General features: G+C 36.8%; 1 protein-coding gene across 1 annotated transcript in view; it reads right to left on the minus strand.

Moving 5' to 3' along the window:
* Window positions 1-261: 261 nt before the first annotated feature.
* The window catches only part of ifih1 (interferon induced with helicase C domain 1), a 33,298-nt gene continuing 21,191 nt past the window's right edge, over window positions 262-12,368 (minus strand). The window contains exons 8-16 of the mRNA XM_052142056.1: window positions 11,605-11,703; window positions 11,158-11,281; window positions 9,383-9,598; window positions 7,511-7,767; window positions 4,176-4,325; window positions 3,624-3,785; window positions 2,985-3,178; window positions 2,789-2,882; window positions 262-961 (exon numbers count right to left, since the gene is read on the minus strand). Coding sequence (XP_051998016.1) covers window positions 761-961; window positions 2,789-2,882; window positions 2,985-3,178; window positions 3,624-3,785; window positions 4,176-4,325; window positions 7,511-7,767; window positions 9,383-9,598; window positions 11,158-11,281; window positions 11,605-11,703 — 1,497 coding nt within the window. The 3' untranslated portion in view covers window positions 262-760. The remainder of the gene's footprint in view (window positions 962-2,788; window positions 2,883-2,984; window positions 3,179-3,623; window positions 3,786-4,175; window positions 4,326-7,510; window positions 7,768-9,382; window positions 9,599-11,157; window positions 11,282-11,604; window positions 11,704-12,368) is intronic.

A 12,368-nucleotide genomic window follows, 5' to 3' on the forward strand; every position in this document is an offset into this window, starting at 1 on the left:
ATCAGGAATATTCCTTTAAAGCAGATTAAAAGCCTTGTTTACATTTGAAAAGTCTTCGCCCATTTGAACATTCCGTCAATGCAAGTCTATGGAATTTTGGAGATATGTGATCACACGGTTCAGGAAAACCTTAATTCTGATCAGTTATAGCAACCGGAGTCAGAACAGCCTGAAGGTCTGTGCCAAGTTTGGTGGATATAGCCTGAAAGCTCAAGGAGGAGTTACAGTCAGGAATGTTGTTCTTGGTTTAGGGATTTTGAAAAAAAAAAACCCTGAATAATTTCTGTAGAATAACAGTATGTTGGCTTTGCCGAGCCAACATAATCAGAATTAAGTGTAGTTTGAACAGAGCAGCTCTTTTGAAGCATGAAGTCGTTATGAAATAATTTTACAAGACTAAAGTTTTTCTCAAACAACTTCACAAAGGCACATTAAATGTCATTCCAAACTCATACGACTTCCATGAAACCCTAAAGAAGATTTTAGACAGTATGTTAGGGACTGACATTCATTTTCACGTCAACTATTAACTATTACTTAAAATCACCAGGTAATCACACAGAAATGTAAATAATTAATCTAATTTAAGAATTAAAATCAGAATCCGAAAGTGCATGAGCTGAGATTAAAGAATTGACCACTTCCATAGACCCACTTCATGTTGAGAAAAGCTACAGTGCATAACACAGAACAGAATAGTACATCATCATATTTGTATTTAACTTTATAGAGTTTGACTGCGTTTTCTGCATGTTTACATTCAGTCAGTGTCCATGTCTTCTTCCTCTGAATCTTCTACGAGCAGATCGGCATGTTGGGTATAATCAAAAGCAGGGAATCTTATGGCCAGCTCGCTCCATTTGCTGAATGTCTTCTTCTTGGAATCGTATGTGACCACAAAGTTCTTGATGTGGAGGCAGGGACACTCGATGCTCTTATACAGCATCATTGAGCCCCATGGCTGCTCAAGAAAGGGACAAAATGTTAGATTCAAATAAATAGAATATTTAATAAAATATATAAAAAGGTATTCATACTAAAGGAAATAAAACGATGGAGTATAGTAGTAGTGTATACAATAGGGCTGGGAGATATATTGGATATTCACTATGTAATTGTGATTATTTTTCTGCAGGAATAAAATTATGCAACATTTAATATAGCAATTTATAAGTGCATTTTGGATTTGCCAATTAAGTTCCCTAAAGACTGTGTTATTAGATTAGATCTTGTGATTTTTTTTTTCTCACAAGATAGACAGATGTGTAATAACTTTCCTGATTCGACTGTACTTCGAATAAAATGGAAAAAGTGACCCTTTCTTTGCCATTTCACAATTAATAATCACCAGCCCGAGTGGGTGATTCTCACTAAACCTGTCAAGAAAATGTCTTGGCCCTATTTTACTCCAAAATCTTAAGAGACACAAATTTATAATTTGTATATAGAATTGGTTAATATAGATGGTTAATAATGATTTCATCATTAACGTAATGCTAAAAAATAAATAATGTTCAATAATGTTCTCAGTACCGCAATGCTAAAAATTATGTTCAATAATGTTCTCATTACAGCAATGCAAAAAATGATGTTCAATAATGTTCTCAGTACCGCAATGCTAAAAATTATGTTCAATAATGTTCTCATTACAGCAATGCAAAAAATGATGTTCAATAATGTTCTCAGTACCGCAATGCTAAAAATTATGTTCAATAATGTTCTCATTACAGCAATGCAAAAAATGATGTTCAATAATGTTCTCAGTACCGCAATGCTAATAATTATGTTCAATAATGTTCTCATTACAGCAATGCAAAAAATGATGTTCAATAATGTTCTCATTACCGCAATGCAAAACAATTATGTTCAATAATGTTCTCATTACCGCAATGCTACAAAATTATGTTCAATAATGTTCTCATTACCGCAATGCTAAAAATTATGTTCAATAATGTTCTCATTACCGCAATGCTAAAAATTATGTTCAATAATGTTCTCATTACCGCAATGCTAAAAATGATGTTCAATAATGTTCTCATTACCGCAATGCTAAAAAATTATGTTCAATAATGTTCTCATTACCGCAATGCTAAAAACGATGTTCAATAATGTTCTCATTACCGCAATGCTAAAAATTATGTTCAATAATGTTCTCATTACCGCAATGCTAAAAATTATGTTCAATAATGTTCTCATTACCGCAATGCTAAAAAATTATGTTAAAAAATGTTCTCATTACCGCAATGCTAAAAAATGCTGTTCAATAATGTTCTCATTACCACAATGTTAAAAACGATGTTCAATAATGTTCTCATTACCGCAATGCTAAAAATTATGGTCAATAATGTTCTCATTACCACAATGCAAAAAAAGATGATCATTATGATATTCTTATTAAATGTAATGCTAAAAAAAGGTGGTTAATCATGATATTCTCATTAACCGCAATGAGAATCAGCACTGAACTAATAAAGTTAAACTTCCGGAAATTACAGAAATGAGAACTGGGGGGTAAAATGTGCTGAGGTGTCCTGAAAATAACATAACAATCCATAAACTCTTGATGTTCCTAAATAAAGGCTTTGTTTTCTTTATGCAAAATATAATTTCATTTATTATTTTGTATTGATTTGGAATTAAATGTGACCAGGACATTTTCTTGACAAGTTTCATGAATCACTTTAACAGTGAGTGAAAAAAAGACTTTTGTATAGACAGTAGGATATCAGTGTTGTCTGACACAAGTGTGGGCCTGTGAATTGTACATTTACATAATGCTTTAACACACCTGTCCACAGGTTTTGCATGCAATGACACCGTTAGTCTCATAGTCCAACATTCTCTCCTGTAGTGAGGTATTCTCCCGTCTTATAAACAGCTTACTGTGAAATCAATAACAGCATCAACAGGATAATCAACATTTGCATAATCAGTATTCATATTTTAGAGTTTTCTTTAAATGGAAAGACATAATTTGTTTTTACCTAAAGCGATTAGTGACATTGACATGGTGCATGTTCTCGATGATCTCAATTTCTTCTCCAGGGCAAACAAGCACACTACAATCTCTGCAGCTCAAACTGATTTTAGATGGAGATTCCTTCATCATTCCTTTCTGCTGTTTCTTCTTTGTCTTCACCTTCTTTTCCACTATGGCTTGGATCTGAAACTCTCTGATCTACACCAAGACAAATAATGTGCATTTTATTTCAAATATAATTCTGGTTTGTATTACAATTAGGACTGGGATATATAGCTCAAAAATATGATCAGATATATGATATGATTTTTTTTAACAATCTGAGAATAACCAATAAACTTGTGACTCCAGGGGCGTTAGTCAGCGTCTTTACTTGCTGAGCTTCCCAGGCCCCCCAAAGTAAAATATGTTAAAATATGTCAACAATGATACAATTGCTACTGGTCTTCCATATCATTTATGCCAGTAGCACAAATGATGCTGGACGAGTTGCATGCCAATGTTTAGGCCTAAAACTTGGGGTCAATTCCCTAACCCTTAGTTTGGGTAAAAATAATACCGCTAATTATTTTTGTGACATCCTACTGAAATTAAGTGTATGCTAGTGCATGTTCTTCAGTAAGAACTTCAAGCAGACCCTCACTTTTTTCTCATAGTCAGCTCGATTCATCTTGCACACTTTGGCGATGGCTTTGCTCATCATTTTCTCCCTGTATTCGTTGACACTCTCTCTCTCTGCCACTCCAGATCCTGCCTCTGCCACCAGTGTGTAACTACTGTCCTCGGCTCTTCCTCGACCACGCGCCTGTGGAGAGTGAAACCGGAGAAACAGCCTTAAACATTACTTCTTTTACACCTTAATTAGAGATACTTCAACATGAGAATATCACCACCGCAGCAACAAACATGACACCACCTTCCTGAGCAGTATTTCATTGTAAGTGTCTTTTGTGATTGTTGTGGTAGCGATAGACATCTTTTATTTCAACTAATGAATGACTAGTTCACTCCATTATTTGTGTTGTCTCATAAAAGCCTATGTTGCCAAAAAATGGCTTCAGATATGAGATGTAACAGGCCTACAAGACGTGTCACGTCTATTAAAAAACCCTGGAGAAACCGTTACAGTCATTCAGAAAATATGCTAACGTCATCTGAAGCATCTTTAGAAATGACAAATAATGTAATATCACACCTGAATCATGGAAATCTCATTGGTCACAAGGCCATAGCGGATAACAAAATTGCACTCTGCAATGTCCAGTCCCTCTTCTGCTACTGTGGTGGCAATCAGCAGATTAATTTCACCTTCACGAAACTTGTTCAACACATCCTTTTGCTCTGCCTGAAGACGGCATGAAAAAAAGATTGGCAAGCAAAGTACAAAACAAAGACTGCACATGACTAAACAAGTGAAATACCTGGCAAGGTACAGTACACAACACAAGAAGAGCCAATTAATAAAGGAAAAAACTTTAAAGGACTGTTTCGGGTTTAATACAAGTTAAGATCTGTTGACAGCATTTTTGGCATAATTTATGATTATGATTAATGATTAGTCCCTCAGTAAAAAACCCTGCAGTAACTTTCGAATGTTTCACACAAGTATACTAGAAAGGGACTGTTTACAGTACATGGAGCAAACCCATAGTGTCCCCCAAAGATAGTGCCCCCCTAGGGAGTTGGTGTCCTACGCAGACTGTGTAGTCTGCTTATAGGGAGTGGTGGTACTGTGTGTGCTTCATAAACCTTAAGAATTCAAAATACTTAAAATATCAGTCAACTTTAGTCTTGGTCCATTTTGCATTTACACTGTAGATGTTGGAACCCAGCCAAGCTGGGGTGCATTTCCCGTACAACTACATAACTCACTGCTGAACCACCATAGTACGGTGCATCGTTGGAGAAATTAGGTAGCTAGTCAAGACTGTTTCCCGAAACTGTAGTAACTATGTCGCTCTTCCAACATTCAAACCACGTTGGTTTAACAATATTTACATTTACATTTATGCATTTGGCAGATGCATTTGGCAGATGCTTTTATCCAAAGCGACTTACAGTGCACTTATTACAGGGACAATCCCCCCGGAGCGATCTGGAGTTAAGTGCCTTGCTCAAGGACACAATGGTGGTGGCTGTGGAGATCGAACCAGCGACCTTCTGATTAACAGTTTTGTGCATTAGACCACTACGCCACCACCACTCCAATATACAACATATACAATAACAATATAGAGCTGTCATTAATGGCGTTACGCAGGGGGTGGAGTAATAACTTCTGCAGATATCAAATTATAATAGCTTGTTTACACGTACTCCAGAAATCTGTTTAATGTGCAAAATCTGCAGCAGACATGAAAGAATCGTGCACTTTGTAATACGAAAGATGATTGCGCTGCAATATTGGGGTTTCAGCCAAGTGCATGTAAACGTTGTCAATGTTTTGATGTAACGAAAGATAAATATGGAATGAAAGATGAAAGAAACCTCAGCGAAGTGAAATAATGTACACACTGCAAATTAAAAGGGAATTATGCTTCTAACCACAGGTGTTCGTTGGAACTACGGTTTCGGAAAAACGCCAAATCGTTAAACTATTTTGGTAACAATATTTTTGGGAAACGCACCTCTGAATAGCTATTACATATTATAATACAATATACAATAATAAAATATTTCCATCCAAAGTTCTTCACATTGACATGTTGCTTTATGGCTCTCTGATCCCCTGGGGTCGCAAGTTCGAATCCAGGGCGTGCTGAGTGACTCCAGTCAGGTCTCCTAAGCAACCAAATTGGCCCGGTTGCTAGGGTGGGTAGAGTCACATGGGGTAACCTCCTCGTCGGTGCTATAATGTGCTTCTCGCTCTCGGTGGGGCGCGTGGCGAGTTGTGCGTGGATGCTGCGGAGAATAGCGTGAAGCCTCCACACACACTAGGTCTCCGCGGTAACACGCTCATCAAGTCACGTGATAAGATGCGCGGGTTGACGGTCTCAGATACTGAGGCAACTGAGAGTTGTCCTCCACCACCCGGATTGAGGCGAGTCACTACGCCATCACGAGGACATGGAGCGCATTGGGAATTGGTCACTCCCAATTGGGGAGAAAAGGAGATAAATATATATATATATATATCGTTTGAGTGAATTAAATTGAAACTGGTCCGCATTTAACCAGTTTGTTAGTTAGCAGTTTGAGACCATTCCATATCTGTCTTCATGCTTTATGAGACAGTGTGTCTCCTGACTAAGAGGCCTAGGTCACGTAGGCCGTATCTCTAGTGTCTTCATGACCTAACAACGTATATTGATTATGAATGTTTCCGCCAAGTTAACAAGAATACAACTTCAGCTCTCCTGAGAGAAAGTACAGTTATCTCTGTGTTTTAAGTTCCAATAAGATAAGACCAGTCTGCAACAGAAGCTTTGTTGCATAAGACCTTGAATAGGAAAAACTGTGCGTGTGTGTGTGTGTTTTTCCAAAGGTATTTCTGTTTCAGAAATTCAGTAACGTGAGAATAGCAGTCGAGAGGTGGACAACTGGACCTAAGAGACCTACTACTGTCGATAAAGGGAAGACTGTCCGTGGCCTAGGACTTGACTCGCACCATTAGATCATATATACAGAGCTAAAGCGTCATGTCAACAATCAATGAGATAAATGATGTACACGATGACCATGTTCAGAAATGTTCTTTAGTTATCTATGCTTGTAACCAAACAGAATTCTAGAAGCTAAAGCATCAACATCAACTTGATACTGTATCTGACTATAAGTATTGATGTTGAGTTCAGTTCGTGATTCTCCTGTCTTCGAACTCATACTTCTGCCATTTGATTGTGCAAACAACTCTGTCCATCTCATCTCTATGTAAATTAGGCTCACTATAGATTGCGCATCATTTACGAAATTCTGTGCTATTTATCCAACGCAATAAACATCGTGCAACTTTCTATCGATCAAATCAACAGTAATTCATCGAAAGATTTTGAATAATAATAAAAAGTGTCATTTATATTGCACCTTTCCAGAGCTCAAGGACACTTTACATGTTGAAAAGCATAATATCCTGGCATGTATCCAGATGCATGGTGTAGTGAAGCACAATTTCGGCACGTTAAAGAGCTGATTCAGATGTCTGGATCACAGTAGTGGAGTGACGCTGTACAGTCCAGATTGGCAGGCCTGCTGCATCCTCCTCTATACAGCACTCTGTACAGGACCGGCCCACAAGATCAGAATTGTACAGCCCAAACGGCGGTCAGCACAGATTTTGTGGGTGCGTTTGTTGGTGCGATTGTTGCCTGATCTGCATAATTCTTTTAGTGAATCGGAAGCTAAACTGTGTAAAAAACAGCATTTCTTACCAGCAACAATTCATTCTTAATGACGGGTTTATATTATTTTCTATGGTAATTATCATTATGCCACAAATGCTGTCAATCGAGTGTAATTTATATTGAAGTTGGAACATTTTCCTTTAAATAAATGCAGACGCAACTAAAGAGTCTGTTTTTAGAGTGAGCTTACAGCAGTCATTGGTTTCACCACACTCTGATCTCCTCCACCAATCAGATAGCTGGCTTTGACTCCGACTTCATCAAACTTGGGGTTTTCCTGAATCCACTGGCTCAGAGCCAATGTGCTGAGGCGAGTCCGACTGAATATGATGCCTCGGGCCTTCTCTCTGATGGTGAACTCCTTAAGTATGTTGGTTTTCAGCTCGGCTAGAATATTATTTTCATACTGCGGCTTTCCCATCAGCTCCTGCAGCTCTGCTTTATTCTCTGAGAAAATTAATGGGTGGAAAATCAGTGTTCCCTAACAAGATATTTAGTATTTCGCCATTATTTTTAAAGGAATAGTTAACCCAAAATTCTACATTTTGTCATTACTGACATCTCTGTCATTCCAAACTTTTGTCATTTTTCGTGAAACGCAAAAGGAGAAATTAGGATGTATGAGCTTTTGTTTTTCATACACCGAAAGTGATTTGAGATTTATAGCCCCAAAAGCTCCTCAAATGGACAGAACAAGAAAAAGCACTGCTGTAAAATGATCTAAAAGAATGTCCATTTGACTCATGTGTGAAGTCATAAAATAACTTACAGGATATATCATTATTCACTGATAATCTTGCCTTCCACACAAGCTCGTATTAACACCCGTGTTCAATTAAAAGTGGACATCTTTGGATGTGTGACGCCAAATCAGCAGTTTTTAGTTTTATTCATAGTTTTAGTCTTTTGACGAAAATGCTAATTTAAAATTAGTCAATATTTCGTCATCTCATATTGATGCAATTTACATTTAATTTTAGTAAACGAAAATAAAATATTTTAGTTGACGACAATGTGCGAAATGGACAAAAAAGTGTGTCCGACTGTAACAGACCAAACTGTAATGAAATATTCAAACATTTAGGGGGAAAAATATTTTTAACCTGTGTGGAGCGGAGGGGGGCGGGGCCGGGTCGGAATATTGCACGCCCGGTCCCCAATCGGCCTGATGAGGCACGTGAGGGATAAAGGCGGCCGATGACGATGGTTCGAGAGAGAGAGAATTACGGGCTGAGTTTAATTAAACTCAGACCAAAAGCACAAACATAAACACACATGACGGACATGCCCGTAATTCTCTCTCTTGAACCATCGTCAACGGCCGCCTTTATCCCTCGCGTGCCTCATCAGGCCGATTGGGGACCGGGCACGTGATATTCCGACCCGTCCCCGGCCCCCTCCGCTCCACACCCTGTTTTGAAGCGGTTAATTTTGCCTGTGTTCAACTCCCATGGCTCAAGCGGAAAATTTCCCAATTATTAATGGGTTAGATGAATCTACTGTATATCTAATATCTTGTATATACAGATCCCATAGATGTTTCTTGTCCTATTCATACATTGCAATGTTAATATCTTGCAGTATAATTTTTATTGTCATATTTTTATCAATAGTGTCACTGCACACAATAGTATGCATTCATAAAATCCTTTAATTATCGTCATGATGCACCTTTTATATCTCGTCTTCGTTATCATTGACAAATTGCAGAGGTGAGGATTTTCCTTGAATTGGAATATTGTTGATTTTATGTCCGTTTTGGAGATGTCAGTATAAATTGCCATCCACTTTGGTTGTCTGGGGAAAAACAAAAGCTCTGACATATTGCATAAAACCTGCTTTAGTCTTTAGAAAATCGAATAGGTTCGGAACAACATGCAAATGTGTAAATGTTAACAAAATTGTCCTTTTTGGTGACCTATTCCATTCAATAGTCCATTTGGTTTAATACATTGGTTTTATAAGATCAACATTGAACAGCATAAGTTATAAGTGGAGCCCTAAGACTAGCTTCAGTGGAAGGATCTATTCAAGTATGGCGTCCATCTATAGTATGTAATACCTTCAAACAAAGTGAAGAGGAATCGTTCCGTGTCAGTGATTGTAATGATGCCTTCATCTTCAGAGCTAGATTTGGTCTTGAGTTCTTCACTGTGGTATTTGTGGAGGAAACGGAAGGCGTCTGACATGCGGATGGTGTTGCTCTGATGAAGAGCCTCGTTATATTGACGGAGATGTTCTGCACAAACACGAACTCTCTGGTTCTCTTCCTTAGCAGCTGGTGAAACACACACACACACAGTCAATAATAGTTTATAAAAGAGTTCAAAAACAGAGCACAAACCTTCGAGACAGACCTACCGAGAGCTTCTAAACTAAGCAACGAGAAGCCACAAGTCAGTTTGATTTCAGATAAGTTGCTGATACCATCGAAATGGGAATCGCACCTTAAGAGCTTAGCAGTGTCCATTCACTGCCATTAAGGAATGCAAATTATATGATTGAATCTTCCAAACAAAAATATATTTGTATATTTTGCATTAAGATTAAAATATCTTGATTTCAACATTAATTACTTGTAGTCAATAGTTTCATATTGTACATATTTTTGTTTTAACCCTTGAGCTGTCTTTACATTTTTTACCTAATTTAGTATTCCCGGTAAAAAATGACCGGCCTATTAAAAATGGCTTATAAATCTCTCATTATGTTATATTATCATCAAATATTCTTTTAGATCTTTTTGACAACTAGTTTTCTTTCAATTAGGACAGCTTTTGTATTTCTGTTTGGAAATTATTTATCGTAGGTCTCCTTGACCTGAGCTTGTGCACCTCTTTTTTGAGTGGAAAAAAAGCATTATTTGTGGATAATTTTGGCAATATTAAATAAAATATAAAACCATGCTGTACTATATATAACACTAGTGTAGCATGGAAGTGTAGTGAATGCTACATAGAAAGCTATAGGATGCTCCCTTGCTCCCTATTTAGTGAATGACTTAACCTCCAGTGTGCTGTCTGTCTGCACTGGTCTCAGAACAGTTTGAAATGCACCTTATTTTCATCTAACTCAATATAGCTAATTTATTTAGCATTTGGATTAAGCCATTTATTCGTAATGTAATAATGCACAGTAAATATAGAACTTATAAGGAATAAATGTGCTAAAGTATACATTAGTGTACATTGTATTTAGCAGCGTAGAGTTTCACGATAAACCGCTCAAATTGTAATAATAGCATATCGGATGAAACTAGAGACTCTAATCTTGTGACTGAAACAGGTTTCAATGTAAAAACTTAATTAGGTTTATTACCAGAGTTAGTTTTGTTGGCATTTCTTCCAAAGACAAACTCCGCTGTGATCGGTGCCATGTTGTTTTGTCACATTACTCAAAACTTTAACCCTTTACTGACAGCACAGAGTCTCCTGAACTGAGATCAGTCGGTTTAAATTCATCTAATTGCGTATATTGAAGCCAAAATACAATGTCCACGCATGTGTGCACAGGGTCGCACAAATATATACATGTATATAAATATGTTTATTTCAAAATGTAAAACTTGCTTCTTGGCTGAATTCAAGCCTTCTTACTTTTCAACACCTCCCCTTCAACCACTTGGCGCCAATCTAATATATAATGTCCAATCAATTCCTGATGGATTAAGTCTCTCTCTTAAGTCTCTATACAGTGTGTATATATATATATATATATGTAAGTGTGTAGACAAGTATGGTACATTTTATATATTTCCACACCTGGGATGTAAGTAAACCTCCATATATTGGAGAGCTCTTGATTGTGTTCTGAAAGGAAGCAAAATGGTATTCTTACCATTTTGTTCTTTCTGTACAACCCACAATTCATAGTTCTGTGTTCCAGGCTCACAGAGGGGCTTCAGTTCAGCATGTGTGTGAATTTCATCCATGATTTTCTTTATCACGTCTCCAAACGGGTCCTTTAAAATGGCACAGAGATAGAAGTGAAAAGATAAACCTCTGCATTGAATATAAGCATGTCAGAATAGTAAATATCTTGACTCATGTTATTATGTAAACTATAACTATAGTGTAACTATAAAAACAACTAGATTTTAACATTTTCTGAATATCATTACCATGATGCTGAGTCAATTACTTCAGGAATACCAGTGTTAACCGTTCATATCTAGGATATAGTCGCCAAAAGGATTCTAGTATCCAATGGAAGGCTAAATCCAAAAATAATAACGTGAGTTATTATCAAGTCATGCAACAAATACTTGTGAGTTTGTTCAAATACCTTCTTCCTCTCTTCTGCTATTACAATCTTTTTGTACGGTAGTTTGGCATCCTCTATAGTCCATGTTTTTATTGTGAAGGCATCCAAGTTGGCACAGATCTGTAAAGCATCAATATAATGAGAGACATACTCTTGAACACAAAACTCCAGATCAAACATGACAAAATGACACTCATAGCCACATGCTAACCCTGATGGCAGTTTATATACAGTGCAAGTGGTAGGGATTGGAATTGTAAAGAATTTAATATTTCAGGTTATGGTTCCACAATTAAATGAATCTGAGCCCTTAACGATTTTGTTACTGTTTTTTAAAGCTGACGTGTCGTTTCTGCTTCAATTGCATCACCAAGCATTACTGTAAAAACAAACAAACAAACAAACAAACAAACAGATAATCATTTGTTGAGCCTTTTCAAGAAAATCAGCCTTCTAATGGCTTATAGTTGTCTCTGCATATTAAAGGAATATTCCAGGTTCAATACAAGTTAAGCTCAATTGACAACATTTGTGGCATAATATTAAATACAAAAAAAAAAAATTTTTCATTTGAAAAAAGCAAAAATCTTGGTTACAGTAAACGTAAGTGCCAATCTGTAAACGTTAAAATACTCACTGTTTTAAATGTAATCAATATGCGTGTTGACATGATTTTAGTGTGATAAAATTACTTATTAACCATTTCTGTGTAAATAATAAAACAAAAAAGTGACGATTTTAACTACCTAAAACCCCAAATAATACACAAGTTTTAACAGAAGAAT

Source organism: Xyrauchen texanus, chromosome 14, assembly GCF_025860055.1.
Source record: "Xyrauchen texanus isolate HMW12.3.18 chromosome 14, RBS_HiC_50CHRs, whole genome shotgun sequence".
Lineage (NCBI taxonomy): Eukaryota > Metazoa > Chordata > Actinopteri > Cypriniformes > Catostomidae > Xyrauchen > Xyrauchen texanus.